General features: G+C 41.7%; 1 protein-coding gene across 7 annotated transcripts in view; it reads right to left on the reverse strand.

The window, feature by feature from the left end:
- ADTRP (androgen dependent TFPI regulating protein) overlaps positions 1-19886 on the reverse strand; it is an 89139-nt gene extending 69253 nt beyond the window's left edge. The window contains exons 1-4 of one of the 7 annotated variants that reach the window (XM_022586668.3): positions 19758-19872; positions 17482-17567; positions 5324-5456; positions 394-726 (exon numbers count right to left, since the gene is read on the reverse strand). In XM_022586668.3, the coding sequence (XP_022442376.2) occupies positions 394-693 (300 nt within the window). In that variant the 5' untranslated portion in view covers positions 694-726; positions 5324-5456; positions 17482-17567; positions 19758-19872. Of the gene's footprint in view, positions 1-393; positions 727-5323; positions 7832-17481; positions 18526-19518; positions 19700-19757 lie in introns of those variants that run through there. The other 6 variants (XM_089918326.1, XM_089918321.1, XM_089918323.1 and 3 more) reach the window with 6 other exon arrangements.
- Between the last annotated feature and the right edge of the window lie 6936 nt (positions 19887-26822).

Consider the following 26822-nt stretch of genomic DNA (forward strand, 5'->3'; position numbering starts at 1 on the left):
ATTGCACTTCCCACGCAACATGCACCACTCTGCCTTCCCTCACAGACTTCCCCAAGCAAAGTTCAAAATTCCTCCTGCATATGTAGTCAGTCCCATGGTGAAACCATTAGTTTAGTTCCCCATTTGGGCTCATCTGAGAAGAACTTCAAGACAAGATTCTTTTCAAAAGAGCATTTAACAATTAGCACAAAAGGTAGCTATGGATAACTCCCAAATGGGGTTTCTCAGAGCAAATTGTCAAGTAAAAGAGAATGCCAAAACTCACAAACAAACAGTGAAGAAGAAAGACAAATATTGGAATTTTGTACTTGATAAAATCCAAAGGTGTTATGTGTAGAGGCACTGATATTACAGACAAATAGCTTGCTTCCTGATACAGCCGAATGGACTTACCAGGTTAAGGAATGTTAAGTACTTCCATTGTCCACCATTTAGAAAGACTTCGGATTTCCGCCGATCCTCTCCTTGTTGTGAGATATAAAAATTGAGGAAAATATACCAGCTCAAAACAAAAAAGTGGTATATGCACGTAGAAGTCCTCGTCATGGCTAGCTCTGACCAGGGAACTGTAACGGTCTCAAAGTAGCTTCCCTCTGCCGTACTTCCGCAGGTCACAGCGGAAGTCCTATGGCGGGCCAGGCCGGAGAAGGAGAACTGTGTAACACACCCCTCTGGGATTGAGAGTTCCAACATGGCTGAATTTTGCTTCTCTCATAGGCTCCTTTCCTGATAAACGTGGGAGACAGGATTATTGCTGATTTTCAGATGCCTTCATTTAGATAATAGCAGGTAATCCGCAAATTTGCATATGTTTCAGTACTTAGGCTTTGAAGAGGGCAGGGAGCAACGTAAGAAGTGCACTTTGCACTATTTGACTGGGTCGGGGCATGATTAAATGACCTTATCGTTAAGTACCAGAGAACTCTAATGAAAATACCTACCGTCATGGTCGTATTTTCTTTTCTTGGGGGCAGAATAAGGAAGTTGCCATAATATATCTTGAGAGAATGAGAAGCAGGTTGACAGACCAGGAGGGAGAGATTGTGGGCGTGTTTATCGCATGGAGGGAAGTAAATATTTAGAAAGGGGAAGGGTGTTGTAAATCTTGCTCCTAAGGTCTCTGAGGCCCTATAAAATCTGAAACAACCTTTGATCCTCTAGGGAGCAGCCCCAGCGTTTTAGTTAGTTGTTTTCCCCCCCACCCCCACCCCCCACAGTTTTTTATCTGTACTCTAGAGAACCAAGAGTTACTGAGAGCTGTCCCAGACACTCCATTTAAACAGGCATTTCTGTTCCCTTGGAGGGAAGAAGCATAGCAAGTGGTCTGTGGCCAAAGAATCAGGAAGAGGTGTGTGGTCACTACCCCAATATACCTGAGTTCAGACATTGCTGAGAGAGAATGAGGGTCTCTGCATTGCCTTGGAGAGGACAAGAGTATGCTTAGGCTGGGCAAAGTTTTCAGAACCGGGCCCTGCCTCAGGCTCGACAGAAGGGACCTTGTGACATCACCAGGTTGTTTCCCTGGGCAACTGACTCAGAGGGTTTTGAGCAGATCCCCAAGGGAAATGCTCCTGATGCAGTTATGTAAGTCTGTAGGTGGTGCTGTTCAGTGATTTAATCAGGGTTTACAAGTACTGGGAGAAAGAACTGCAGGCTACACACGGAGTACAAAACAAAAACAAACCTACCTCCTAAGTCACTGGATCCCAAACATCAGGAACTGTAAACGGGGGTAGAGCAAGCCTGAGCCAACAATATAGGGTCTGCATTGTAACCATTCCCAAAGGAGAGGATGGTGTGGGAAATGAGAGACAGAAAATGCTGTACACAACTCCACGGCCTAAGTTAAAATGGTAAATAACAATAGCGGCTAATACTTTTACAGTACTTACTATGAGGCAGGCATTGTTCCAGATGCTTTGCGCATATGAACTCAGTTAACACTCTAAACACTACTATGAAGTAAGTACTATTGTAATCCTCATTTTCAGATGAGGAAATTGAAGCCCAAGCTGGATGCATTCAAAAGTTGGTAAGAGGCAGGCAGAGCTGCAGGCTGCACTCATAACCAGTGTGCCTGGCCACAAAGAAACACACCCTCAGACTCCCTTTGCAATGTTTCTCCACTCCCTGCTGAGCCCCTTTTATTCCTCTACCTCTCCCATCAGAAAATTCTCTCAGGAAAGGATCAGATATGTTTTAAAACTTGGTGCACATATGAGGTACTGTGCTATGTGTCTCCCAGGGTGTTTTCATGGTAAGCATCATTATAGATTTAGGGATTTTTATCCCTTTATACAAAATCCCAAGCATAGGTCTGCTGATGGGTAAAGAATTGAGGAAATATTGGGAAAGGAGAGGAGACAAAGACCTAAATCTCCCTGGTGTTTCCCAGGGACCTGGCCCAGCTGTTTGTCCATCGCACACTACATACTCACCATAGTGATTTTGCTGACTCTCATGATTTCTACCACTGCTTTCTAGTTTAGGACCCAAAATTTTATACCTCTAATCCCAGCCCTCTCCCCATCTCCATCAAGCTTCAAACATATCTTTGACTGCTTGTTAGACATTTCCTCAATTAGTTAGATGCACCTCAAACTCAAGATGTTTAAAATGAATTCAGCACCTTGCCCCAAACCTGACTATTTACCTCTATTCTCCGTCTGTGAGTATGGCCCTGTCTTCTAACTGGGAGTCTTCCTTGTTTCCTCTCTCTCCCTTACTCCTCAAATCCAACTAACCACCAGATCCTGCTAAGTTCATCTCCCAAGTCAAGCTCAAGTCAGTCCTCTTCTTTCCATTCCTTCTACAACTGACCTAGTTCAGGTCTTCTTCATCTCTTTCCAGTACTTTAGTAACTGTCTTCTAACTGGTTTTCCTAATTCTAGTCTTATCCCCCAACTCTATTCTTCACAAGATCAGGGAGTGATTCTACCTAAAATGCCAGTCTTACCACATCTCTCCCCCGCTTAAGTCCCTTTACTGCATCAGTATCATTAACAGAATAACATCCAAGTTCCATAACTTGGTGAACTGGCCACTCTCAGCTAGCTTTGATAGTCTTTCCTGCCTTACTCTTGTCTCATAGTTGATGTTGGTCCTACAGCACCAAATTGGCAGAGTTTTCCAGTCACAACTGGCTATGTCATGTCCTAGTGCCTTTACTCTTATTATTTCCTCTCCCTGATAGCCTCCTCGCAGCATGTCTTTGACTGGTTATTTCATAACCATGTTCAAAAATGCAGCTCAGCAGTTTCCTTCTCTAGAAACCCTTACCTGAACCTCTCCTCAACCAGGCCATATTAATTAGCCACTTCTAGTCTCCCTTAATACCCTGTGTGTCTCTGCAAATTGCATGTTGATTAGTGTCTTAGTCCATTCAGGGTGCTATAACAAAAACGCCATAGATTGAGTAGCTTGTAAACAACAGAAACTTATTTGTCCCAGTTTTGGAGGCTGGGAAGTCCAGGATCAAGTTGCTGGTAGATTCTGTCTGGTGAGAGCCTGCTTCCTAGACAGTCATCTTCTTGCTATGTCCTCACACGTGGGAAGGGGCCAGAGATCTCCCTGGGACCTTTTTTGTAATGACACTAATCCCATCATGAATGCTCCAGCCTCATGACCTAATCACCTTCCCTCCTCCTAATATCAATACTTTGGGGATTAAGATTTCAATTCATGAATTTTGGAGAAACACAGTCTGTAGCAATTAGGATTTTATCTTTTTTTATGTGCCGTTATCTCCCATTATATCCCAAACACACAGAGGTGGTATGTGTGGGTTCCTAGAGCTTAGCATATTGCTAGGCACACAGTCAGAACTTAATAAATATCTGTTGAATAAATGAATGTGTGCAAACCAGGTGCGGTTGTCTATTGAGCCTTACTCTAAATAACTGCCTCATTCACTAAAAACCTACGACGTTCAGAATGTTCAGCTGCTGGGTTCTGGGGAGGAGGTGGAATACTAACATGAGTAAGACATAGGCTAATCCCCGTAGGAACTCACAGTCAAGTGGCAGAGACAGATATGTAAACAAAAAATTACAGCACGATGTGACAAGTACTGTAATAGAGGCATGTATAACATACTAATGGAGCCTAAATTATCCTGCAAATTATTCTGTCATTCTAAATATGCAGAAGATGGAGTTAAAGATGAATGCATTGAGTAAATCATAGGAGACTCTCGATGTCATGTAGGAGAAGGTAAGAATTCATGTAATCTCACTGAGTAAAGTTGTGGTAACCACCAGCACAGGTAACAGTTTTGTCTGATGGAGATTGTAACCCATTCCTTCTTCGGCCAGTCACAGAATGATGAGGTACAAAGAGCAGGGGCTCAAACCTGGGCTTGAGTCTGCTGCATGACCTTGAGCTGGTCAGACATCAGCCTCATTGGGATGTTAGTTAGTTCCCTCAGGTGTGAAATGGGGCTCAGGGAATCTGGAATGGTGATTGTCTCACTTCCTAAAGCCAGGACATCTACTGGGCTAAAGGAGTAATTGATGTGGGCTAGCCTCTGAAGAGATTGGCGGGGAGTCCCAAGCCCACACCGATACACACCCACTCCAGCACATACCGTAGAGCCAACCATAGTGGAAGGTGTTGGAAGACCCTTCACAGTGATGACTGCAGGTAGCACAGTGGAGAGAAGGAATTAAGGATGATGGAGCCCAGAATTCTTGAGGTTATGGTGAAAAGGTTGAGGGAGTGTGGTTTCATTCTGGCACAAGGGAGAGACCCCTCCCGCTGATGGTGCTGAACAAACTAACTGGTAAATCCCAATCATTTTAAGCTTCAAGACAAGACGTGTTGGTGGGACTTACCTGTATTCCACTTACCTTCTTAACCTACAGAGAACCATGTTGAGACGGCTCCTTCCCTTTAAAGTTGATATATACCTCCCCAGCCCTTATAGGCTCCCTTAGCTTCACCTACCCTTTGGTAAATAGTCCCATTATTAAATTCCCAGCTGGGTGGGGCTACCTTTTTCTGCTGGAACTCTAACTGATGGAGCCAGTCAGACTGTGTGCCCCTCCAGGAGTATCTGGTGCAATTCTGGGCCCTCAGCACTGTTTATGGTAGCAGGTAAATTCTAGATGCTAATGAAGAGTTGTTTGCATGGATCAATTCTGGTATCGTGGTATTCTTAATATCTTCCTGGGGCGGGGGTAGGTTCTCTAACCGTTGGGTTTCCAGATTATTACCACTCTCATAACCCAGTGCTGTTTGTATTTCCCTGGAAGCACTGCTGCCTCTGAACCAATATCACCCCCACTGTCTTCTAAAGGCCCTCTCCCCAGTAAAAGGTACCTACCTTTTATTCTGGAAATAATTAAATGTGTGAGATGCCCAGTTGAAGTCAAGGTTCAGGGAGACTAGGATCTTCCTTCCAGTGGACTTTGCATCCCTAGGATCCTTTGTCCATTTGCTGTACATGTGGCTGAAAACTGAGTTAGAATGAAGCGTTTCACCCATTGGGTTATTTATACCACATCTAACAGCACTTGATTTTCTCAGAGGTCACTGTGACTGCCCTGCTTTTCAAAAACTAGAACATTTATTAAAGGCTGCCATCTGAAGTCTGTTTGGTGAGACCATGTGTGGGTTTCCAGCCACCAAACCAAGCCAGCTCAGAAAGGCATTGGAACCTGTTTTTTTCAATCTATGAAAACTTTCCTGGCCCATCACTTTGCCTGTTGCATTGGGAAACCTGATTCAGATCTGCCTTACTATTTGATCTCCAGTTCTGCTTTTGCAGTGGAATGCAATGTCTGTGTTAATCTTCTCAGACTCACTTAGAGCAGCAGAGTTCTCTGTTGGTAGTTTTTATGGTGCATTTTCAATTGGGAGGCCAAAGAACTCTTCCTGTTTACAAGCATGAAATTGACTCACATTGTCTTAAAAGTTTAGAGCAGGAAAGAACAGTTTGAGTCAGTTAATTCAACCTCTTCATCTCTCAGATGAGAAAATGAAAGCTCAGAGAGGTTAAAGGACTTGCCCCAAATCACACAGCTGTTAATGGGGGAGCAATGACCAGAACACAAGTGTCTTAACAATCAGGCCAGTGAGCTTTCACTGTTTCTTGAATTGCTTTGTTTTGTACCCAAGCTCTGAAATTTTCAGGTGAATTTCTCTTGCTTTAATTAGTTTGTGTGTCACTTCATTATGTGAGGTCTGATGAAGTTATTAAAGAGAAACTGTCCACCTAGAAATGACTTTTTTAGATGCCATGTCAGATTTCATGTTTTGCAAAATTGTGTTAATGAGAAATACATGAGTTTTCTCATGAAGGAGCTCAGATATTTCAGATAGAATTTTATATGCTGAACTAATCAGCAAAGCTAAAAACATAGTCAGTGCTGAGCAATCAGCACTTCCAGTTTCAGTCTTTTAAACTCTCGTGTAAATGCCTGTTTTCTTGGGAAAGTCACCGCAAGAAGATCAGCAGCTAAGCTCTGGTTATCTTGTTTTAGTAGTCTATATAGTACCATGTGTGAATCATGTATATTCATATACCTAAACTGCACTTTGCTGGTTTTCTATCTAATAATTATGTCGTTTGCTGAAAGAGCAGTATTGAAGTCCCTAACAATAATGATGGATTAGCCTGTTTCTCCTTTCAGCTCTATCAGTGTTTGCTTTATGTGTTTGAGACTCTATTATTTGGTACATGTATCTTTAGGATGGCTGTGTCTTCCTGGTGATTAATCCTTTTCACATTATGTAATGTCTCTCATTGTCTCTAGTAAGTTTCTTTGCTCAGATAAAGTCTACCTTATCTGATAGTAATATTATTATTTCTTCTTTTTTAAATTAATGCTTACATGGTACATATTTTTAATCTTTTTATGGTCAATCTACCTATTTTGTTGAAATTAAAGCAAGTTTCTTGTAAACAGCATAGATGAGTTGTGAGGTTTTTCTTAACCCACTGTGCCAATCTCTGCCTTTTAATAGTTGTGTTTGTTTATTTATTTATTTATTTATTTATTTTGTGGTACACGGGCCTCTTACTGTTGTGGCCACTCCCGTTGCGGAGCACAGGCTCCGGACGCGCAGGCTCAGCGGCCATGGCTCATGGGCCCAGACGCTCCGCAGCATATGGGATCTTCCCGGACCAGGGCACGAACCCGTGTCCCCTGCATCGGCAGGTGGACTCTCAACCACTGCGCCACCAGGGAAGCCCAATAGCTGTGTTTAGACACTTACATTTAAGGTAGTTGTTGGTATGTTAGGACTTAAGTCTTCCATTTAGTTGTTTGCTTTCTCCTTGTTTCCTCTGGGGTTTTTTTTGTTTTTTTTTTTATACCTCTGTTCCTCCTTTCTTGCCTCCCATGTATTAATTAAACACTTAGGATTCCATCTTGATTTAATTATAGTATTTTTGAGTGTATCTCTTTGTGTAGTTTTCTTAACAATTGCTCTGGGTATGACAATATACATATGTGACTTATTACAGCCTACTGGCATTACGGTTTACCACTTGGACTCCTTACTTCCATTTTAGTCCCTTTACTTTTCCCATTTTTAAATATCACAGTCTTGGAAATCAGATAGTGTTGCAATTTTTGTTCTACTTATTAAATGATTTATAAAACTCATGAGAAGAGTTAGTGTATTGTATATACCATATTTCTGCTCTTTACATTTGTTCTTTCATCCTTTCTGATGCTTCAAGTTTCATCCTTTTGTCATTGTCTTCCAGTTTGAATTAAGTCATCCTTCAGGATCCTTGGGGGATTGGTTCCGAGACCTCTTGCAGATACCAAAATCCAAAGATGCTCAAGTCCCTTATATAAAATGGTGTAGTATTTGCCTATAACCTAGGTACATCCTGCTGTATATTTTAAATCTCTAGATTACTTACAATACCTAAAACAATGTAAATGCTATGTACAGGCAGACCTCGGAGATATTGCAGGTTCAGTTTCAGGCCACCACAATAAAGCAAATATCATAATAAAGTGAGTAACTTGCGATTTTTTGGTTTTCCAGTGCATATAAAAGTTATATTTAGGCCTTCCCTGGTGGTGCAGTGGTTGAGAGTCTGCCTGCCGATGCAGGGGACACGGGTTCATGCCCCGGTCCGGGGAGATCCCACATGCCGCGGAGCAGCTGGGCCCGTGGGCCATGGCCACTGAGCCTGCGCATCCGGGGCCTGTGTGCTCCGCAACGGGAGAGGCCACAACAGTGAGAGTCCCGCGTATCGCAAAAAAACAAAAAGTTATATTTACAGTATTCTATAGTTTATTTAGTGTGCAATAGCGTTATTTCTAAAGAACGTACATAACTTAATTAAAAAATACGTTATTGCTAAAAAATGCTAACCATCATCTGAACCTTCAGTGAGTTGTAGAAACATCAAAGATAACTGATCACAGGACACCAAACAAATAAAATAATGAAAAAGTTGGAAATATTGTGAGAATTATCAAAATGTAATGCAGAGACACACAGTGAGCAAGTGCTGTTGGAAAAATGGCACTGATAGACTTGCTTGATGCAGGGTTGCCACAAACCTTCAATTTGTAAAAAACTGCAATATCTGTGAAGTGCAATGAAGCAAAGTGCAATAAAATGAGGTATGCCTGTGAATAGTTGTAAATACAGTATAAATGTTATGTAAATAGTTGCTGTGTGGCAAATTCAAGTTTTGCTTTTTGGAACTTTCTGGAAGGTTTTCTTGGAATATCTTTGATCTGCAGTTGGTTGAATCTGTGGATGTGGAGATATGGAGGGCTGAATGTATTTCCTTTAGCCATTTTTTAAGGGTGATTCTGCTAGTAACAAAATTCTTTAAGTTTTCCTTCATCTGAGAATGTCTTTATTTCCCTTTCATTCCTGAAGAATAGCTTTGTAAGATATAGAATTCACTGTTAACAGTTCTTTTCTTTCAGCACTTGAAAAATACTATGCAACTTCCTTCTGGCCTCCATGGTTTCAGATAAGAACTATGCTTTTATTTGAATTTGTGCTCCCTTACGGTTAATGTGTCATTTCTCTCTGGTTGCTTTGAAGACTATCTTTAGTTTTCAGAAGTTTATTTATGATGTGTTGTGGCTTGAATTTCTTTGGACTTATCATATTTGGAGATTGTGCAATTTCTTAAATCTGTAGATTTACACCTTTCACCAAATTTGAGGAATTTTCAGCCATTTTAAAAGAATATTCTTTCAATCTAACTCTCTTTCTACTCCCCTTCTGGAACTCCGGTGGTATGAATTTTGGATCCTTAGTTGTTGTCTCACAGTTCCCGGAGGCTCTTCTAACTCAGTTTGCTTTTTTTCAGTCTATTTTCTCTCTGATTTTCAATGTGAGTAAATTGCTCCAGAAGTTCACTGATTCTATCCTCTGTTATCTCCACTCCGCTACTGAGCCCATTCAGTGAGGTCTTTCGTTTTTGTTTTTGTCTGTTTTTCTGTTACTGTTATCTTTCAGTTCTATAATTCCAGTTGAGTTTTTTTACAGCTTCTATTTCTTTGTGGATATTTTCTGTTTTTCATGTGTTTCAAGAGAATTTTTAATTGTTCATTAAAGCATTTTTGTAATAAGTGCTTTGCAGTCTTTGTCAGATAATTCCAGTATATGATTCATCTTTGTGCTGGTGGCTGTTGATTGTCCTTTTTTATTCAAGCTGTGCTTTTTCTGGTTCCTGGTATGGCTGGGATTTTCAGTTGTATCCTAGAGATTTCGATTATTATCTTAAGAGTCTCTGAGTCTTATTTAAATCTTTTAGCAATCAGTCACCCTGTTTAGGGTTAGCACACGAGTCCTGGCCTGACTTTTGTAGGCTGTGGTTCCAATGGCAATTTAATTTCCTGAGCCTTTGTGATGCTACTTTGATTTGCTTTGTTTATTTGGTATCACTGGGGGTCCCAGTATTCCAACCAGAAATATCTATGGACATTACCAAAAGTCCCTGGGGAGAAAATCACCCCCAAGTGAGGACCATTACTCTATAGAAACCAGAAGAGTTCAATGCGCTCCATATAGAACAGGCCATGATCCTGTAGGGAGATGGGAATATGTTCTCCCCTAAAGCTTTGTGGAAGTACTTTAGGATCCCAATCTGTGTTTACGTGCGCTGACTCCTTCAGCCTGGGATGAGGGAAGACTTTATTTGCCTCTTACTACCTCCCAAATTTGTACTCAGGGAGGCTATTGATAATGGCTCCTATAATGGAACAGAATTTGATTTCCTATATAACCCAGCTCAGAAGTTAATCTAGCCCTTGACAAACAAGTGGTCTTTATTAAGGAATTACAGATATCAAGTTTCAAGGTGAAATCCTCTTAGCCTTACATATATAACATGCATGTTTATATATTCTGTTTTAAGACATCTGCCAAAGATCGTTATCAAATACATCCTTTTCTTCACGTTAGTTGGTTTTCTTGTTATTTCTGCATTGCTGAAATGACATCACATGACCTTTTGAAAGTTTTTGCTTTTCTGCCTGGAAACATAGGGCAGTGTTTCATAAAAGCAAGGAAAAGGTTGCTGTGCTTTAAAAAAAAAAAAATCCCCTTAACACAAAAAGTAAACCCCAAAATCCAAAAAACACACAGACTGCCAGATTGTTTATTGCAGAGTTGACTCATTTGGTCAAAAGGAGTTGTTTTGGCTAATCCTTTACTTGACTGCCCTCTGAATAGAAATGCCATCCTCAGCGTGTATGAAAATGAAATGAAACCTCACAGAGCACTTGTTTACAAAATGGCTGAAGTTTAAGGTCAAATCTGTTAGCCTCCTTGGCATTTTCTTCCTGCCAAGCACGTCTGAATCACTACGTACTAATTATTCATCTAGAATTGCTTCACCTTATCCGGTTGGTTGAGGTGCAGTTTCCACCGTTCTCCTCCAGAAGGTTCTTCATAGCCTTTGGAGCTACTCAAAGTGATTCTAGTTTTTGTTGGTGCCTAAAATAAATCACATGCCAATACAGAATAAACTCAGCATCTTTCTCTTACCTTCAACAACAATAGATCTCTTTGAAACCTGGCCTCTCAGGATAAGAATGTTTTATAGATTGTAAGCTCCTGGGGACAGAAGTACAGCTGCTGCTCAGCTGCTTAGAGGGAATGTCTCCTCCTGAGCCTCTGCTCAAGTACCAGCCCTTTGCATTCTTGTCTTCAAAGATGTCAGAACTTTTTCCATGATATTCTGCCTTTTCCCCTTCTCTGTCCCCCTTCCAAAATTCAGAGGGAGTAATGTTGAAATGATTCGGAAAAGGCCTACATAGGGAGTAGATGAAGCATAGTCGGTTGTCTTCAAGATTGTCCTCAAACCATGAGGCCTCTTTGCCAGTGAACTTACTTGAAGTGCTGAGGTGCTGACTTTTTTGTGTTCTTGGAAACAATGATTGTTTCACTGCAGGCCTAATGACACCCTCCCCTACCGCTGTAATATGATAGAACAGTTTTTACGAAGTTATTGGCTCTTTAGTGGTGTTAGTATGAGCATCCCTGGTTCCATAAATCTGGCTGTAGCTTTCAAAGTGAGCACCGGTTCAGGAGCTAAGAGAGAAGCCACTGGGCCGAGAAGCCACTGGGCCAAGTTCCACCTAGGAAAATGCAGTGCTCAGTCCTGGCACTGCCATTTTTCTACCATCAGTGACATCATTATGGGGATACTAAGAGGGGATGACTAAGGAAATGTTTGCAAGATGCTGGATGATTTGAGTGGTCCTCAGGTTACTTTCTGTTTGGTGAGGCTGCTGGTCTGCAGCTAAATGTTGGCTTCCAAAGAAGCATGGACTCCAAAGTGAAGTGAGGCAAAGCCTGGTCACTTAGTGGCCAAGACTGTGGGCTCCAAAGTCAGCATGCCCTGCTTCAAATCCTAGTTTCACTTCTTTCTACCTGCGTGACAGTGAGCAAGTTAATGAAACTCTGAGTCTCAGCTTCTTCAACTGTAAAATGGGGATAATGATAGTGCCCAACTCATAGTATGGCCATGCAAGTTGAATGAGACAGTACATGTGAAGTGTTAAGGATAGAACTTGTAGTAAGTACTCAATAAGTGTTAGGTTTTATGATAGGAATTACTCACAGCCTGTCTGTCCTCACAGCCACCACCTGATCAGAATGTCCATCTGGCCGACAAGTACCCCACCACTAGAAAGAATGGTCACAGGAACAACTTTTGCAGTGTGTCTTTGGTGAATGGCATGTTGATGTGCTAAATCTATCAATAGGTTCTTCATTGCAAAAAGCCTGAATTCTTTCCAGAAAACATTTGATGGGAACAATTTTCACACATATTTTAGAGTTCTCTTAAGGTCAACATTAGCTTTTAAACTGAAGAAAAGCTGTTACTCTTGACCTGGGGCTTTCCATTAAGACTGCAACTCAGAATTTCCCAATGCCCCCTGCTTAGTTTCTTAGAAATTGAAAAGACCAACTGAAATAGACCTAAATTCCAAGGTTTGTGGATTATCATCACCTCTTTCTTTGTGTGTGAGTGTGTGTGTGTGTGTGTGTGTGTGTGTACATGGTGGGGGTAGGTTCATGTGGGCAAGGGTGGGTAAGAAGAAAAGTAAACACTCAGTGTTGAGTTGGTGTCTTTGTTTTAATCAAGGGGGATGCTAAGCGATGATTAGAAGTGTCTTCTGGTAGCAGAGAGAAATATGGAAAAATTAGAGTGTGTTCAACTGTTTACCAAATTTTGAAGCCTCAGAAAACTGATTTTGAATTCATAACCCAAATATTGTCGAGTTAAAAGTATTTCCTTCTAAAGAAATCAGACAGCAGGTGTGACTGTTTCTCAGAGATGGAGATAAATGTGCATGGCTCTAATGGACCACACAGAGGCCCAAGGATCCTGGGAGTTCTCTGTGTTCGAGAAGTAGAGACACAGCCTTCAGTACCTCAGATATCATAGAACGAGAAGAAAAGGGGGAAGAAGGTGCTTGGTCCACCAGTTTCTCTGCCCTTCCACTTCCATCCCCAGCTCAGCAGGGAGACAACAGGACGCTGAGTTATGGCTCATTCACCAACCCCACAGAAGAAGGAGTCCCTGTACCCATGCCTAGAGCTCCTAAGAAGGTGCTCTGTGAGCCCCCTCAGTGAGCCCCGATTGAACAGACCAGAGCAGAATGTTTCAGCTTCCCATCCTGGATGGATGCTGTGGACTGTTGGTGTCCTCTCAAAATTCACATGTTGAAACCCTAATCCCCCATTTGATGGTATTTGGAGATGGAAGCCTTTGGCGGGTAGTTAGGTCATGAGGATGGAGCCCTCAAGATGGGATTACTGCTCTTATAAGATATACAGGAGAGTTTGCTTCCTCTGTCTGCTCTCTGCCTTGTGAAGATACAAGGAGAAGACAGCCATCTACAAGCCAGAGAATGGGCTCTCACCAGACACTGGATCTGCTGGCACCTTGATCGTGGACCTCCAGCCTCCAGACCATGAGGAATAAATATCTGTGTTTAAGCCACCCAGTCTATGGTATTTTTGTTACAGCAGCCTGAAATGTCTAAGACAGTGGGTATACCCACTCCATCTTCCCTCCATTTCTTTAGGTGGGCAGAGACACGTTTACGATGTGAGACCAAAATGGTGGTGCATCCATCTGGCCTGGTATAGACTGAGCCTGGGTGAAGGTTAGAACTGAGAGCCCCTTCAGCTGCCTGAGAAAAGGAACAAGATAAGGAAATGGAACTTGTCCTTTGAAGTACTAAAACTATAGTTATTAGATATTGGCCACTTAAAATTATTATAACATTTAAATTTAACAAATTTCATTAATTTGTTAAAGATGTCATCCACATAAATAATAATGTGCTAATGTTGATTAAGCACAACAGTGGCCCAAGCATGTACAAACCACTTTACACAAATTCTCTCATTTATTTTCTTTCCCACAACCCTCTAAAGCAAGTTCTGTTGTGCCATTTTACAATTGAGGAAGCCACATCTGAGGGTATGAGTGGTTAAATAACTTATCCAAGGACACAACAATAAATAACAGAACTTGGGACTTGAAGCCATTTCTGTCTGACTCAGAAACCAGTCATCATATGGGGATTCTGCATACTTTCTTGGAAACTATTCCATGAATCTAAAGTCATTCCAAAATAAAAAAGGTTATTTAAAAAATAAAATCCATTATCTAAATTGCTTTACTAGGCTACTTTTTCAAGCAGCTTGTGAGAGGTTTGCTTTGTTTATCTGCTAAATTTCCTGGAAATTTTGAAAAATAGTGTGTTATATTTTCACCTGGGGATCCTTCCAGCACCTGTATTCCTAAAGTATTCTTCTTGTATTTCTTCATGCAAAAGCACTCAGAGTAGAGCTTGCTTGCTTACTGGAAAGCTCCCAGTAAATGTTAGTTGTCATCATCATCACCACTAGCTTCACAAGTAACCATTTGTTACGTTATTTAAAAATCAGTGAACATTATTAATCTCCCCTACTAGACTGTGAATGGCTCACGAGTAGGGATCTATTGAGTAGGTGCTCAATAACTTCTATAAAACAAATAAATCCCTGTGCTCACAATTAGCTCTTTCAGCAAGGAATCTTCAAACCGACAGCATTTTGTTCCTGTTTCTGTTTCTAATTCTCCTTTGCCCTGGAGGAACAGGGGTGTTGCCAAAGTGCTGTCCTCTGCGTGACTCCTGGCCACTTTGTAAGAGGAGAAGCCCCGTTGCTCCATCCACCTGATGCTTGGGGTAGGGATGCGACCGACTTAAAGGCACCCATTCCTAAGGTGGTTTTCCTATGCATGTCCTCTTCAGTTCTAACTCAGCTAGGTCCGGCTATCCTCTCTGCTATGCTGCGCATCAAGGGAAAATCCACAAATGGGAACAAAATGAGTGTGACCCTCATGCCTCATGGACACAATTTAAAAGGAGTCAAATTGTCTTTTCTTGCTGTCATGTTAAATGTTTCTTAATGCCATATTCCCATTTTCACTAAATGCGAACAGCTGTTTATAAATCCCTGGGAGCTGGGAAGATTGAGGGCATGGTTCCAGAAGCCTGATGCATCAGGAAATGTGAACTCTGAAAAACAAAAGTTTTCACTGAGGCTTTGATGAGCCAGCATACTCTGTGTGTTCACTGAGATGGCAGGCCCCATCACATGAGTTTGCTTAGCCAACCGGTGACACTTGACCAGGGTACTGTTTTAAAAGATGTTAGTTCTAGGTACTTGCTGGAAAAACCCTCTAGCTCAGCACTGTCCAACAGAACTTTCTGCAATGATGGAGATTTTTACATCTACGCTGGCCAGGAAGGTAGCCAGAAGCCACATGTAGTTATTAAGCCCTTGAAATACAGCTAGTGCAACTGAGGAACTGTTTTATCTATTTTAACTTATTGAGATTTAACTCACCCCATGTGGCTAGTGGCTACCATATTGGATAGAGCAGTTCTGGGTGAAGAGGACTGAGGGGCTTCCTGGGATGCAGAACATTCAGTGTTAAAACAAGACAATCCCAGGCAAACTAGAATAGTTGGTCACTCTAAAGCAGATTCCTTTGTAAAATATGTTTGGCATATTTGGAAGTGAGAATTAGACATGTGCTAGTTACATGTAGAGTGAAAGGGAGAGAAACGCAGAGGCAAGGTAAAGAACTGAGTTTTCCCTCCCAAGCAGAACACCTATAAAATATTCTTTCAAATGAATGAATTGATGTGATCACAGAGTTGATTATTAAAACTGAGGTAGTCTATGTAAAACTGCGATAAAAATATGAATATGGAAAACACCAACAAGACACTTATCCTCAGACTACCTGAAGAAACCACCAGTAACCTACTTGACCATATTTTGAATCCCACTCAGGTGGGAAAGTAGAAGGTAATTAGTGAGTTCACCGAAAAATCATAACTGCCTTGATTTCCTCATCCCAGACAAGGATGTGGTTAAGAACCCTTAGAAGTTTCTTCTTGGATATGCTTCTTCTGGGAAAGGCTTCTCTACCCCAACATCTCATCTACCTGCCAACCAGAGAGCCAGAAGCTCTCCTTGAGTGGATTCCTCTGGAGTAAGCATTGTCCTCTATGAAAATACAGATATCTTCTAAGAGGGGGCACATGGGACCATATATTAGTATCCTGTTGTATTTTTAAAGTTTATCAGATTCATCTCAACTATCGCGATCCTGAAGGAATGAAATAAAGCAGTGGTTCCCAAACACTTTTGATTATGTCTCCTTATCAGCAAAAATTTTGAGCTCTGTCCCCAATATATGTATATTTATTGGTAACTACTGTCTATCCATACATTTTAATAAAGGATTTTTTTTTATATTTTGAAGAAGAAGCCCGCTTTTTATTTTGCTTTGCTTTACTGTTCTCATGTCTCTAGTTCAGTTGATCTAAATCAGCATCCATATTAAAATGTATACGTAATTTCAGTCATATTGGTTACCTGAATCACGATGACTTTAGAAGTAGTGATGTCTTGGGTGTCTTTGTGTCATTAAAGAGAGTTTAAAATTACCTATTTCAGGGCTTCCCTGGTGGCGCAGTGGTTGAGAGTCCGCCTGCCGATGCAGGGGACGTGGGTTCGTGCCCCGGTCCGGGAAGATCCCACATGTCGCGGAGCGGCTGGGCCTGTGAGCCATGGCCGCTGAGCCTGTGCGTCCGGAGCCTGTGCTCCGCAACGGATTTCCTTGCCATCTTGCCGTCAGTGGTTACTAAACTTTATTGTGCATAAGCATTAGCTGGGGATCTTGTTTTTTTAAAAAATAAAACAGAATTCCTGATTCCAACCCAAGAGATTCTGTTTCAGTAGGTCTGGGGAAGAATCAGTGTTTGGAATAGGGCCCCCTCCATGCAGGCAGCCCACAGCTGGACTGTACGCAGATCTGTAGAAGTACTGGAGGAGACAGTGGGAATGGGCGATCACCAGGGCACCCTCAGGAGTGAGTAAAACAGTCTCGACTTTATTACTGGGTGGCAACTGCTCAGAAGCATGATCTTTTTCACAGAATTGCTAGGAATGGGGAAATGGGCGGGGGAGTGGATGTGGGTGTAGATGTGTGCAGATGTAACACCAGGTTCTGTCTATGAAGCTAAACACTTAGAATTGGTTTTCTTTCCCTCTCTCAGGAAGCAAGCTTGTTTTGAATGGATCCATTTTCAATACACTAAATCCTTCAGAAATCACTTAGTCTTACACCTCGAAATAATTATTTGTAAATTCATGTGTCATTAACAACTGCCATTCCCCACCCCCTCAGAAAACAATTGTTTAAATTGGTCATCTTGATTCATGGTTCACAATGAGACTTAGGTCAGGTGTGGATCTTGGTCCCAAAGTAAACTTATTACTGGGGCACCAAAAGAACACAAGCATCATATGACATCCAACTATACACTTTCTTGATTGCCACAGATAAGTTATGTAATCGGGAGGGCAGAGGCAGCTGAATAATTTACTTCTTAGAAACCTCTTAAGCCCCAGAAAGTAGACCCTAAATAGGTGAGCCTGCTCCCGGGATCCTAAGCGTATACAGACCTGTCTGTAGCCAGCATGAACACAGGGCGTGGTTCTGAAGATAGGATTCTAGATATGCTCCCTGATTAAGAGAATGGTAGTTATTGCTGAAATAGAAATAAAACATCATTTCAGATTCAGGCTCTTTGTAAAGCCTTATTGCAATGTTCAGTATTCACCTTCACCTTCACCATTTTCTTTTCTTTGTTTTGAGGCATGCATGACCTTGGAAAATCATTGAGCATAATTAGTCAGAAAATTGAACTTTTTCTTTGCTTATAGGAATTAATTTAGCAAGCCATGGTTAATTTAGCAAGAATGTTTGCACTAACTATATTCTGTGTATCTAACCCTCTGTATACGATTGTGCCCTGTGATCACTTTGAAATGCTGCCTACAGTTTATGTTTTGAAGGTTGAGAGTTGCAGGAGGGCTTTAGGGAGACCCTTCTGGTGTGAGAAAGGAGGGTTTCTTGTTTCTTATTTCACGTAAGGCATATCCTCAAGCATAATTCTGTTATTTGCTGCTCATTGAAATCATGTCAGTCCTGAGAGAAGAGTATTCTGGAAATCATTCTAAATCAAATTCATGGGATTTCTGATCCAGGATCCCTGAGATTTGCTAGTTTAGTTCAAAAGGAAGCTCTAACAGCGAAGGCACCCCTAGCCATCAAGGGCACACTGGGATATAGAGGGTTTACATGAATTTAGCGCCTCGTCTTACTGCCTTCCCTCCAGAGCCACCTTGCTACCCGATGAGATCCCATCCCTGCTCTCTTGTATACCTTCAGAACGTTTTTCAGTGTTTCCCAAGCACTTGTCAATTTCATCCCTTGTAAATGGAGAGGCTAAAGAACTGTGATGGGGTAGAGCAGACCACATCAGGCTTGACTGAATGACACAACTCAGTGGCCAGTAATGTGTGTGGGGATGGCCTTTTCTTCCCCTCTGCCACTCCCATCTGGAAACTTGGCCACCAAAAGGTCTCCCTCGCTGGTAGGTGGTAATTTATTTTGCTGATTGAAAAATAAAAGGACCACACCACAGCGCATATAAATATCTGAGGCATTGGGAGATAACACCGGCTAGACAGTACTAAGCTCCTCTTAGTTTTATTCTTTCTCAGGGTATAGGGAAAACTTTTTCTGATTGTAAAGAAGAGAATAAATTACAGCTGGAACCCTAGGCTCTGAAAGAAAGAAGGATGAAGGAAAGGGGCATTTTCTCAACTTCCAGGCATCCAGTGTTCCAGAGCTGATTCACTGAGTATTCAAATGGCTGGTGCCTGGGCCCCCGCCCCGCTGCTGCTTATCTGGGTAGGTCAATTGGGTGTTGCCCAGCAAGGGTGTGCACACCAAAACAGCAAGTGGCAGGACAAACCTGGGCTTGCTCTTATCTGTGTCTCATTGGATTCATGTGGTCTAGATCTTCCAGAGACGGGCCACTGAGCAGCTGAGTCTGCAATGCCAGTTGTACTTTGCCAGGCGCCTTCCGGCAGCAAACGTGCCATATTGGTGGGCTAACCTACTAGTGACTTTAGTGGTTTAAAGTTTAGGAAAGTTTTGGCTAGATTTGAGGAGAGGGGGTAGTACTTGAGGAAGGCATTGGGAGGATGTGGGGGTGAGGGAGGCCTTTCAGTGTTTTGGAAAACACATCTTGCTGACATCCTGCTGACACCCTTTACCCTATCGGAGTACGATAATTAATACCCACTATCAGTTGGGTAACTTTTAAGAACAGAAGGAAACAAGATGCCCTGCGTAGTGTTTAAGTGGAGAAAACTAAAAGTGGAGGATGAAAGGGCATTCTGCTCTTAGATCTCAGTTCAACCCGTGGGCAGGAAGGTTCCTCATCACCCCTTCTCACCCCTCCATTATCTTTGACCAAAGCAGTAAATGGCATTAAACCTGTCCGTGTGATTTCACACCAGAACTGTAATTGAGCAGGCATCCGGCAACGCTTCATTGGCACGGAGAATAAATGGTCAGAAACGCAAGCTGCAGTTCTGAGAAGCTGCCCAAACCCATGTCCCCTGTCCACCCACTGCAAGGCCCCTTACCCTCTCTGCAACGCTTCATCCTCACACAGTGGTGAAGCTCAAATGCCAGCTCTAATGTGCATGTAGCTCACCTCAGGCTGCCCGAGTTTCCTAAGAACGGAAGGCAGGGAGCTCGAGACCAAGCCCAGCTTCCTGCACATGGCATTTCCGGCCCAGAGCTCTGCCTGCTGCTGGCCGCCTCTTCCCCTAAGATCAGAAATGCTGTGTGGGAAAGGCAGTCCCCTCGCCTCCTTCCTTACCTGGCCACACAGCCACCTGTCCATCCAAGCCAGCTGTCAGCCTGGGAAGATAGGCACCTGCAAGCTGTTTTTCTTAAGATTTGGCCTCACCTTGTGTGGTTTCCACAGGATGGCTCTGTTCCTAAACACAGTCCTCATGCTAAGTTGCAAAATAAAAAACAAGAAAGGTGGCTCTAGTTTGGTTGCTTGGCTGTGAGAATGCCCTCAAAGGTAAGCAGGCAGCATACCTGACTGATGAGTGGTGACAGTTGTGGCTGCCAGGCAGTGTGGGTGCACTCGCCAGCAAGAGCCACTTTTTTTTTTTTTTTTTTTTTGGTGAGCGGGAGTTCAGAGGCAACTCCCTCCAGAGCTGGCATCACCCACCTGAAGTAGGAAAGTACAGGAATGGGGCGATGAGGGAGAGTGTGTGCATCTTTGGGGGTGGGTATGTGCAAGTGCAACACAAAAGGTTTCTATCAATGAAGCCAAGGAGTGGTTTTCCTTTTTTTTGAAATTGCTTCATTATAAGCGATATACAGAGAGCTGCACATATCTAATGTGTACAAATTGATGAGTTCAGACATATGCAAAGTCTTATGATACCATCACTGTAATCAAGGTAATAGACATTTCCAACACCTCCCAACTTTTCCTTGTATCCCTTAGGCTTTTGTTTTTAATTGTTTTTGTTTTCTTTTTGTGGTAAGAACATTTAACACGAGATCTGTACTCTTAACAAAATGTTAACTATTGTTAACTATAGGCAAGTACAGCAGATCTCTAGAGCTTATTAATTTAACATAACTGAAACTTTATACCTATTGAACAACAACTCCCCACTTAGAACTGATTTTCCTTTAACTAAACCTCTGTTTTACAAGAAGCTGCAAGAGTTTTGGGTTTTCCTCCCATGAAGCAACATGATTTAGCAGTGGTTTTCAAACATTTTTTTTAAAGCACCGGAAGCCTCTTTTTTTTCAAAGTTCTACCCCTGAGTCCCAAATTATAAAAGAGATCAAAGCAGAGCTGCTCTGGTTGGAGTGGGTGCTAGCCCCAGAGACCCAAACCCTCTACTGATCCTCCTCTCTATGTCCAGGAAGGCCCCAGAGGCACCCACATGGAGGCCCTAAAGCTCCCCAGAACAAAATTTAACAAACCTGTGGGTGAGCAGGAAGGGGTCTGGCAGACCTGGCTTTGGAGTCTGACTGTCATTTGTGAGCATTGAGACCTTTGGTCATTCATTAATACCTCTGCACCTCAGTTTCCTCATCTGTAAAATGGGAGTAATAACACTTATGTTGCAGGGTAGCTACAAGGATGGGAGAAAGTGCAGTTAAGGCACTTGGCACCCTGTCTGGCACATGCAGTCTTTACACAACTTACTGTTGCTCTAGTTATTTCAGGGGGACATCGGAGGCCTCCTACTGGAGGCCAGGAGAGTAAAAAAGTGACAGCATGGAGACTTGCCTTAGCTCAGAACTGTTGTGACCGTTACTGTCTTATTTGGTACTCCTTTCTTAAAAGCATCTGAGTGCTTTGTTTGGTATCTTCTCTTTAAAAACAGGACAGTGAAGAGGGTACATCAGCAACCCATTAAATGGGAGAAAATTACTTGTAAATCACATATCTGATGAGTCTAATATTTAGAATATATTTTTTAAAAACTCCTACAACTCAACAACAAAAAATGTTTTTTAAATAGGCAAAGGACTTGAACAGTTATTTGTGTATCTCCAAAGAAGATATACAAATGGCCATCAAGTGCTTGAAAACATGCTCAACATCCTTAGTCATTAGGGAAATGCAAATCAAAACCGTAATGAGATACCATTTCAAATTCACAAGGATGGCAATAATAAAACAGAAAATAACAAGTGTTGTGAGAATGTGGAGAAATTGGAAACTTCCTGTATTGCTGGTGGGAATGTAAAATGGTACAGTATCTATAGAAAATAGTTTAGTAGTCCCTTAAAAAGTTAAATATAGAATTGTCGTATGGACCTAGCAATTCCACTTGTAGGCATATACTCAAAGGAATTGAAAACAAATGTTCAAACAAAAACTTGTACACAAATGTTCATAGCAGCATTATTCACAGTATGCAAAAGGTGGAAGCAACCCAAGTGTCCATCAACTGATGGGTGGATAAACCAAATAGGCTTTATCCACACAACGGAATATTAGTGATCCATAAAAGGAATAAAGTACATGCCAAAACGTGGATGAGCCTTGAAAACATTATGCATAGTGAAAGAAGCCAGACACAAAAGGCCAGATATGTGTAATTCTATTTATATGAAACATAGGAAGAGGCAAACTATAGAAATAGAATTCAGATTAGTGAATGCCAGGGGTGGGGGAGGTAGGAATGAGGGAGTTATTGCCAGTGGGTACAAGTTTCCTTTCGTGGTGATGAAAAAGTTCTGAAACCAGATGGTGGTGATGGTTGAGCAGCATTATGAATGTACTTGATGCCATTGAATTGTACACTTCAAAATGATTAAAATTTAAGTTTTCTGTTATGTGTATTTTACCACAATAAAAAAAAATAGGACAAGTGTTCATCCAGCCAAAATACAGCCTGTGCATTTTTAAAGTGATTTTGAAGGCTTGGTTTTCCTTTTTTCTTTGACCTAGCACAGACACAGCAAAACACAACCCTAAAATGCCAGGACATTTGTGCTAAAGAAGGCTCATTCTTTTCAGGGGCTTATCTCCCTCCAGAGGGCCAAGGAGAACTGTACTGGAGAATATGAGTGCCCATTCCTCCCTCGAAAGACAACTTAAAAGGGAAACTTTCCAGGATCTCAGCCAAGAGCCTGATTGGGGCATGACCAAGCACCCCAGCTTGTTTGCTTGGACATAGCTAGCCTCGGCTTAGTGGGAGCTGCCACAGTTCAGGTCTTGCCTTGTCACGTTGCCCTATTAAACTCAGAATCCTTTCCCCGGGCTCCTTCCCTAGGAAGGGGACATATCAGGAACTGTAGTCTCAGGGACATTCTTTGGGATTTCCAATGAGATCCAGCCCTAGGGCAGGTTTTGGAATCCTGTGGGCTGTGTTTGGCCCAGATACCTCCCCTTTGGCCACTTTTGCTGTTGCTTTTTTTTTTTTTTTTTTTTTTTTTTTTTGCGGTACGCAGGCCTCTCACTGCTGTGGCCTCTCCCATAGCGGAGCACAGGCTCCGGATGCGCAGGCTCAGCGGCCATGGCTCATGGGCCCAGCTGCTCCGTGGCATGTGGGATCTTCCCAGACCGGGGCACGAACCCGTGTCCCCTGCATCAGCAGGCGGACTCTCAACCAATGCACCACCAGAGAAGCCCTGTTGCTATTATTTTTAATTGGTGGGGCAATCACTGTACCCCTTTGCATGGCTTTCATCTGGAGAATATTAAAGCTCTTTACCTCCACTCCATTCTATCACAGCCCTTTTAGCAATGATCATTCTTTTGCATTCCAGACTATAAAAACAAAATTCTTGGTGAGGCAAACAAACTCCCTTCAGCCAAGTAAAGGACATTCTTTGGGGAGGGAAGCTTCTGCCCACTCACCTGGGATGACCTTAACTCACATCTGCCCATTACACACAAATGCTGGTCCTGTTCTGAGCCAATCTCTTGGGTCCCAAGCTCTTCTCTTTAAGAGAGAGTTGGATTTGATTTTGTTCTTTTGTCTTTTTTTTTTTTTTTTTGGAGTATAATTGCTTTACAATGTTGTGTTAGTTTCTGCTGTACAGTGAAGCAAATCAGCTATATGTATACCTGTATCCCCTCTCTTGGACCTCCCTCCCACGCCACCCCCGATCCCACCCACCTAGGTCATCACAGAGCACCGAGCTGAGCTTCCTGTTCTTTATAGCATGTTCCCACTAGCTGTCTGTTTTATACATGGTAGTGTATATATGTCAATCCTAATCTCTCAATTCATCCCACCCTCTCCTTCCCCCCGTGTCCACATGTCTGTTCCATACGTCTGCATCTTTATTGCTGCCCTGCAAATAGGTTCACCTGTACCATTTTTCTACATTCCACATATATGCATTAATATATATTTCTTTTCTCTTTCTGGCTTAACTTCGCTCTGTATGACAGACTCTAGGTCCATCCACATGTCTACAGATGACCCAATTTCATTCCTTTTTATGGCTGACTGATATTCCATTGTATATATGTACCACACATTCTTTATCCATTCATCTGTCATTGGACATTTAGGTTGTTTCCATGTCCTGGCTATTGTAAATAGTGCTGCAATGAACATTGGGGTACATGTGTCCTTTTGAATTATGGTTTTCTCAGGGAATATGCCCAGTAGTGGGATTGCTGGGTCATACGGTAGTTCTATTTTTCGTTTCTAAGGAACCTCCATACTGTTCTTCACAGAGGCTGTATCAATTTACATTCCCACCAACAGTGCAGGAGGGTTCCATTTTCTCCACACCCTCTCCAGCATTTATTGTTTGTAGATTTTTTGATGATGGCCATTCTGACCGGGGTGAGGTGATACCTCACTGTAGTTTTGATTTGCATTTCTCTAATAATTAGTGATGCTGAGCATCCTTTCATGTGCCCCTTGGCCATCTGTATGTCCTCCTTGGAGAGATGTCTATTTAGGTCTTCTGCCCATTTTTTGGTTGGGTTGTTTGGTTTTTTTTGATATTGAGCTCCATGAGCTGTTTGTATATTTTAGAAATTAATCCTTTGTTGCTTTGTTTGCAAATATTTTCTCCCATTTTGTGGGTTGTCTTTTCGTCTTGTGTATGGTTTCCTTTGCTGTGCAAAAGCCTTTAAGTTTAATTAGGTCCCATTTGTTTATTTTTGTTTTTATTTTCATTTCTCTAGGAGGTGGGTTGAAAAAGATCTTGCTGTGGTTTATGTCAACAAGTGTTTTTCCTATGTTTTCCTCTAAGAGTTTTATATTGTCCAGTCTTACATTTAAGTCTTTAATCCATTTTGAGTTTATTTTTGTGTATGGTGTTATGGAGTGTTCTAATTTCATTCTTTTACATATAGCTGTCCAGTTCTTCCAGCACCACTTATTAAAGTGGCTGTCTTTTCTCTATTGTATGTTCTTGCCTGCTTTGTGATTAATTAGGTGGCCATATATGTGTGTGTAATCTCTGGGCTTTCTATCCTGTACCATTGATCTATATTTCTCTTTTTGTGCCAGTACCATACTGTCTTGATTACTGTAGCTTTGTAGTATAGTTTGAAGTTGGGGAGCCTGATTCCTCCAGGTCCGTTTTTCTTTCTCAGGATTGCTTTGGCTATTCAGGGTCTTTTGTGTTTCCATACAAATTGTAAAATTTTTTGTTCTAATTCTGTGAGGAATGCCATTGGTAGTTTGATAGGGATTGCATTGAATCTGTAGAGTGCTTTGGGTAGTATAGTCGTTTTCATAATATTGATTCTTCCAATCTAAGAACATGGTATATTTCTCCATCTGTTTATGTCATCTTTGATTTCTTTCATCAGTGTATTAAGTTTTCTGAGTACAGGTCTTTTGCCTCCTTAGGTAGGTTTATCCTAGGCATTTTGTTCTTTTTGTTGCGATGGTAGCTGGGATTGTTTCCTTAATTTCTCTTTTTGATCTTGCCTTGTTAGTGTATAGGAATGCAAGAGATTTCTCTGCATTACTTTTGTATCCTGTAACTTTAACAAATTCATTGATTAGCTCTAGTAGTTTTCTGGTGCCATCCTTAGGATTTTCTATGTATAGTATCATGTCATCTGCAGACAGTGACAGTTTTACTTCTTCTTTTCCAATTTGGATTCCTTTCTCTTCTCTGATTGCCATGGCTAGGACTTCCAAAACTATGTTGAATAAGAGTGGCGAGAGTGGACATCCTTGTCTTGTTCCTGATCTTAGTGGAAATGCTTTCAGTTTTTCACCATTAAGGATGATGTTTGGGGCTTCCCTGGTGGCGCAGTGGTTGAGAGTCCGCCTGCCGATGCAGGGGACATGGGTTCGTGCCCTGGTCCGGGAAGATCCCACATGCCGCGGAGTGTCTGGGCCTGTGAGCCATGGCTACTGAGCCTGCGTGTCCGGAGCCTGTGCTCCGCAATGGGAGAGGCCACAACAATGAGAGGCCCGCGTACTGGAAAAAAAAAAAAGAATGATGTTTGCTGTGGGTTTGTCGTATATGGCCTTTATTATGTTGAGGTAGGTTCCCTCTATGCTCACTTTCTGGAGAGTTTTGATCATAAATTGGTGTTGAATTTTGTCAAAAGCTTTTTCTGCATCTATTGAGATGATCATATGGTTTTTATTCTTCAATTTGTTAATATGGTGTATCACATTGATTGATTTGCATATATTGAAGAATCCTTGCATTCCTGGGACAAATCCCACTTGATTATGGTGTATGATCCTTTTAATGTGTTGTTGGATTCTGTTTGCTAGTATTTTGTTGAGGATTTTCGGATTATGTTCATCAGTGATATTGGTCTGTAATTTTATTTTTTTAGTGATATCTTTGTCTGGTTTTGGTATCAGGGTGTTGGCCTTGTAGAACGAATTTGGGAGTGTTCCTTCTCCTGCAATTTTTTGGAAGAGTTTGAGAAGGATAGATGTTAGCTCTTCTCTAAATGTTTGATAGAATTCACCTGTGAAGCCATCTGGTCCTGGACTTTTGTTTGTTGGAAGATTTTTAACTACAGTTTCAATTTCATTACTTGTGATAGTTCTGTTTATATTTTCTAATTCTTCCTGGTTCAGTCTTGGAAAATTGTACCTTTCCAAGAATTTGTCAGTTTCTTCCAGGTTGTCTATTTTATTGGCATATAGTCTCTTATAATCCTTTGTATTTTGGTGGTGTCAGTTGTAATTTCTCCTTTTTCATTTCTAATTTTATTGATTTGCATCCTCTCCCTTTTTCCCTTGATGAGTCTGGCTAAAGGTTTATCAAGTTTGTTCATCTTCTCAAAGAACCAACTTTTCATTTCATTGACCTTTGCTATTGTTTTCTTCATCTCTATTTCATTTATTTCTGCTCTGATCTTTATGATTTCTTTCCTTCTACTGACTTGTTCTTTTTGTCTTTAGCTAATTCCTGCTTTATCATTTAACAGCCTAAATTTAGTTCAACA

Source organism: Delphinapterus leucas, chromosome 10 (genome assembly GCF_059928025.1).
Source record: "Delphinapterus leucas isolate spDelLeu-1000000601 "Yukka" chromosome 10, BTC_Dleu_Yukka2, whole genome shotgun sequence".
Classification (NCBI taxonomy): domain Eukaryota; kingdom Metazoa; phylum Chordata; class Mammalia; order Artiodactyla; family Monodontidae; genus Delphinapterus; species Delphinapterus leucas.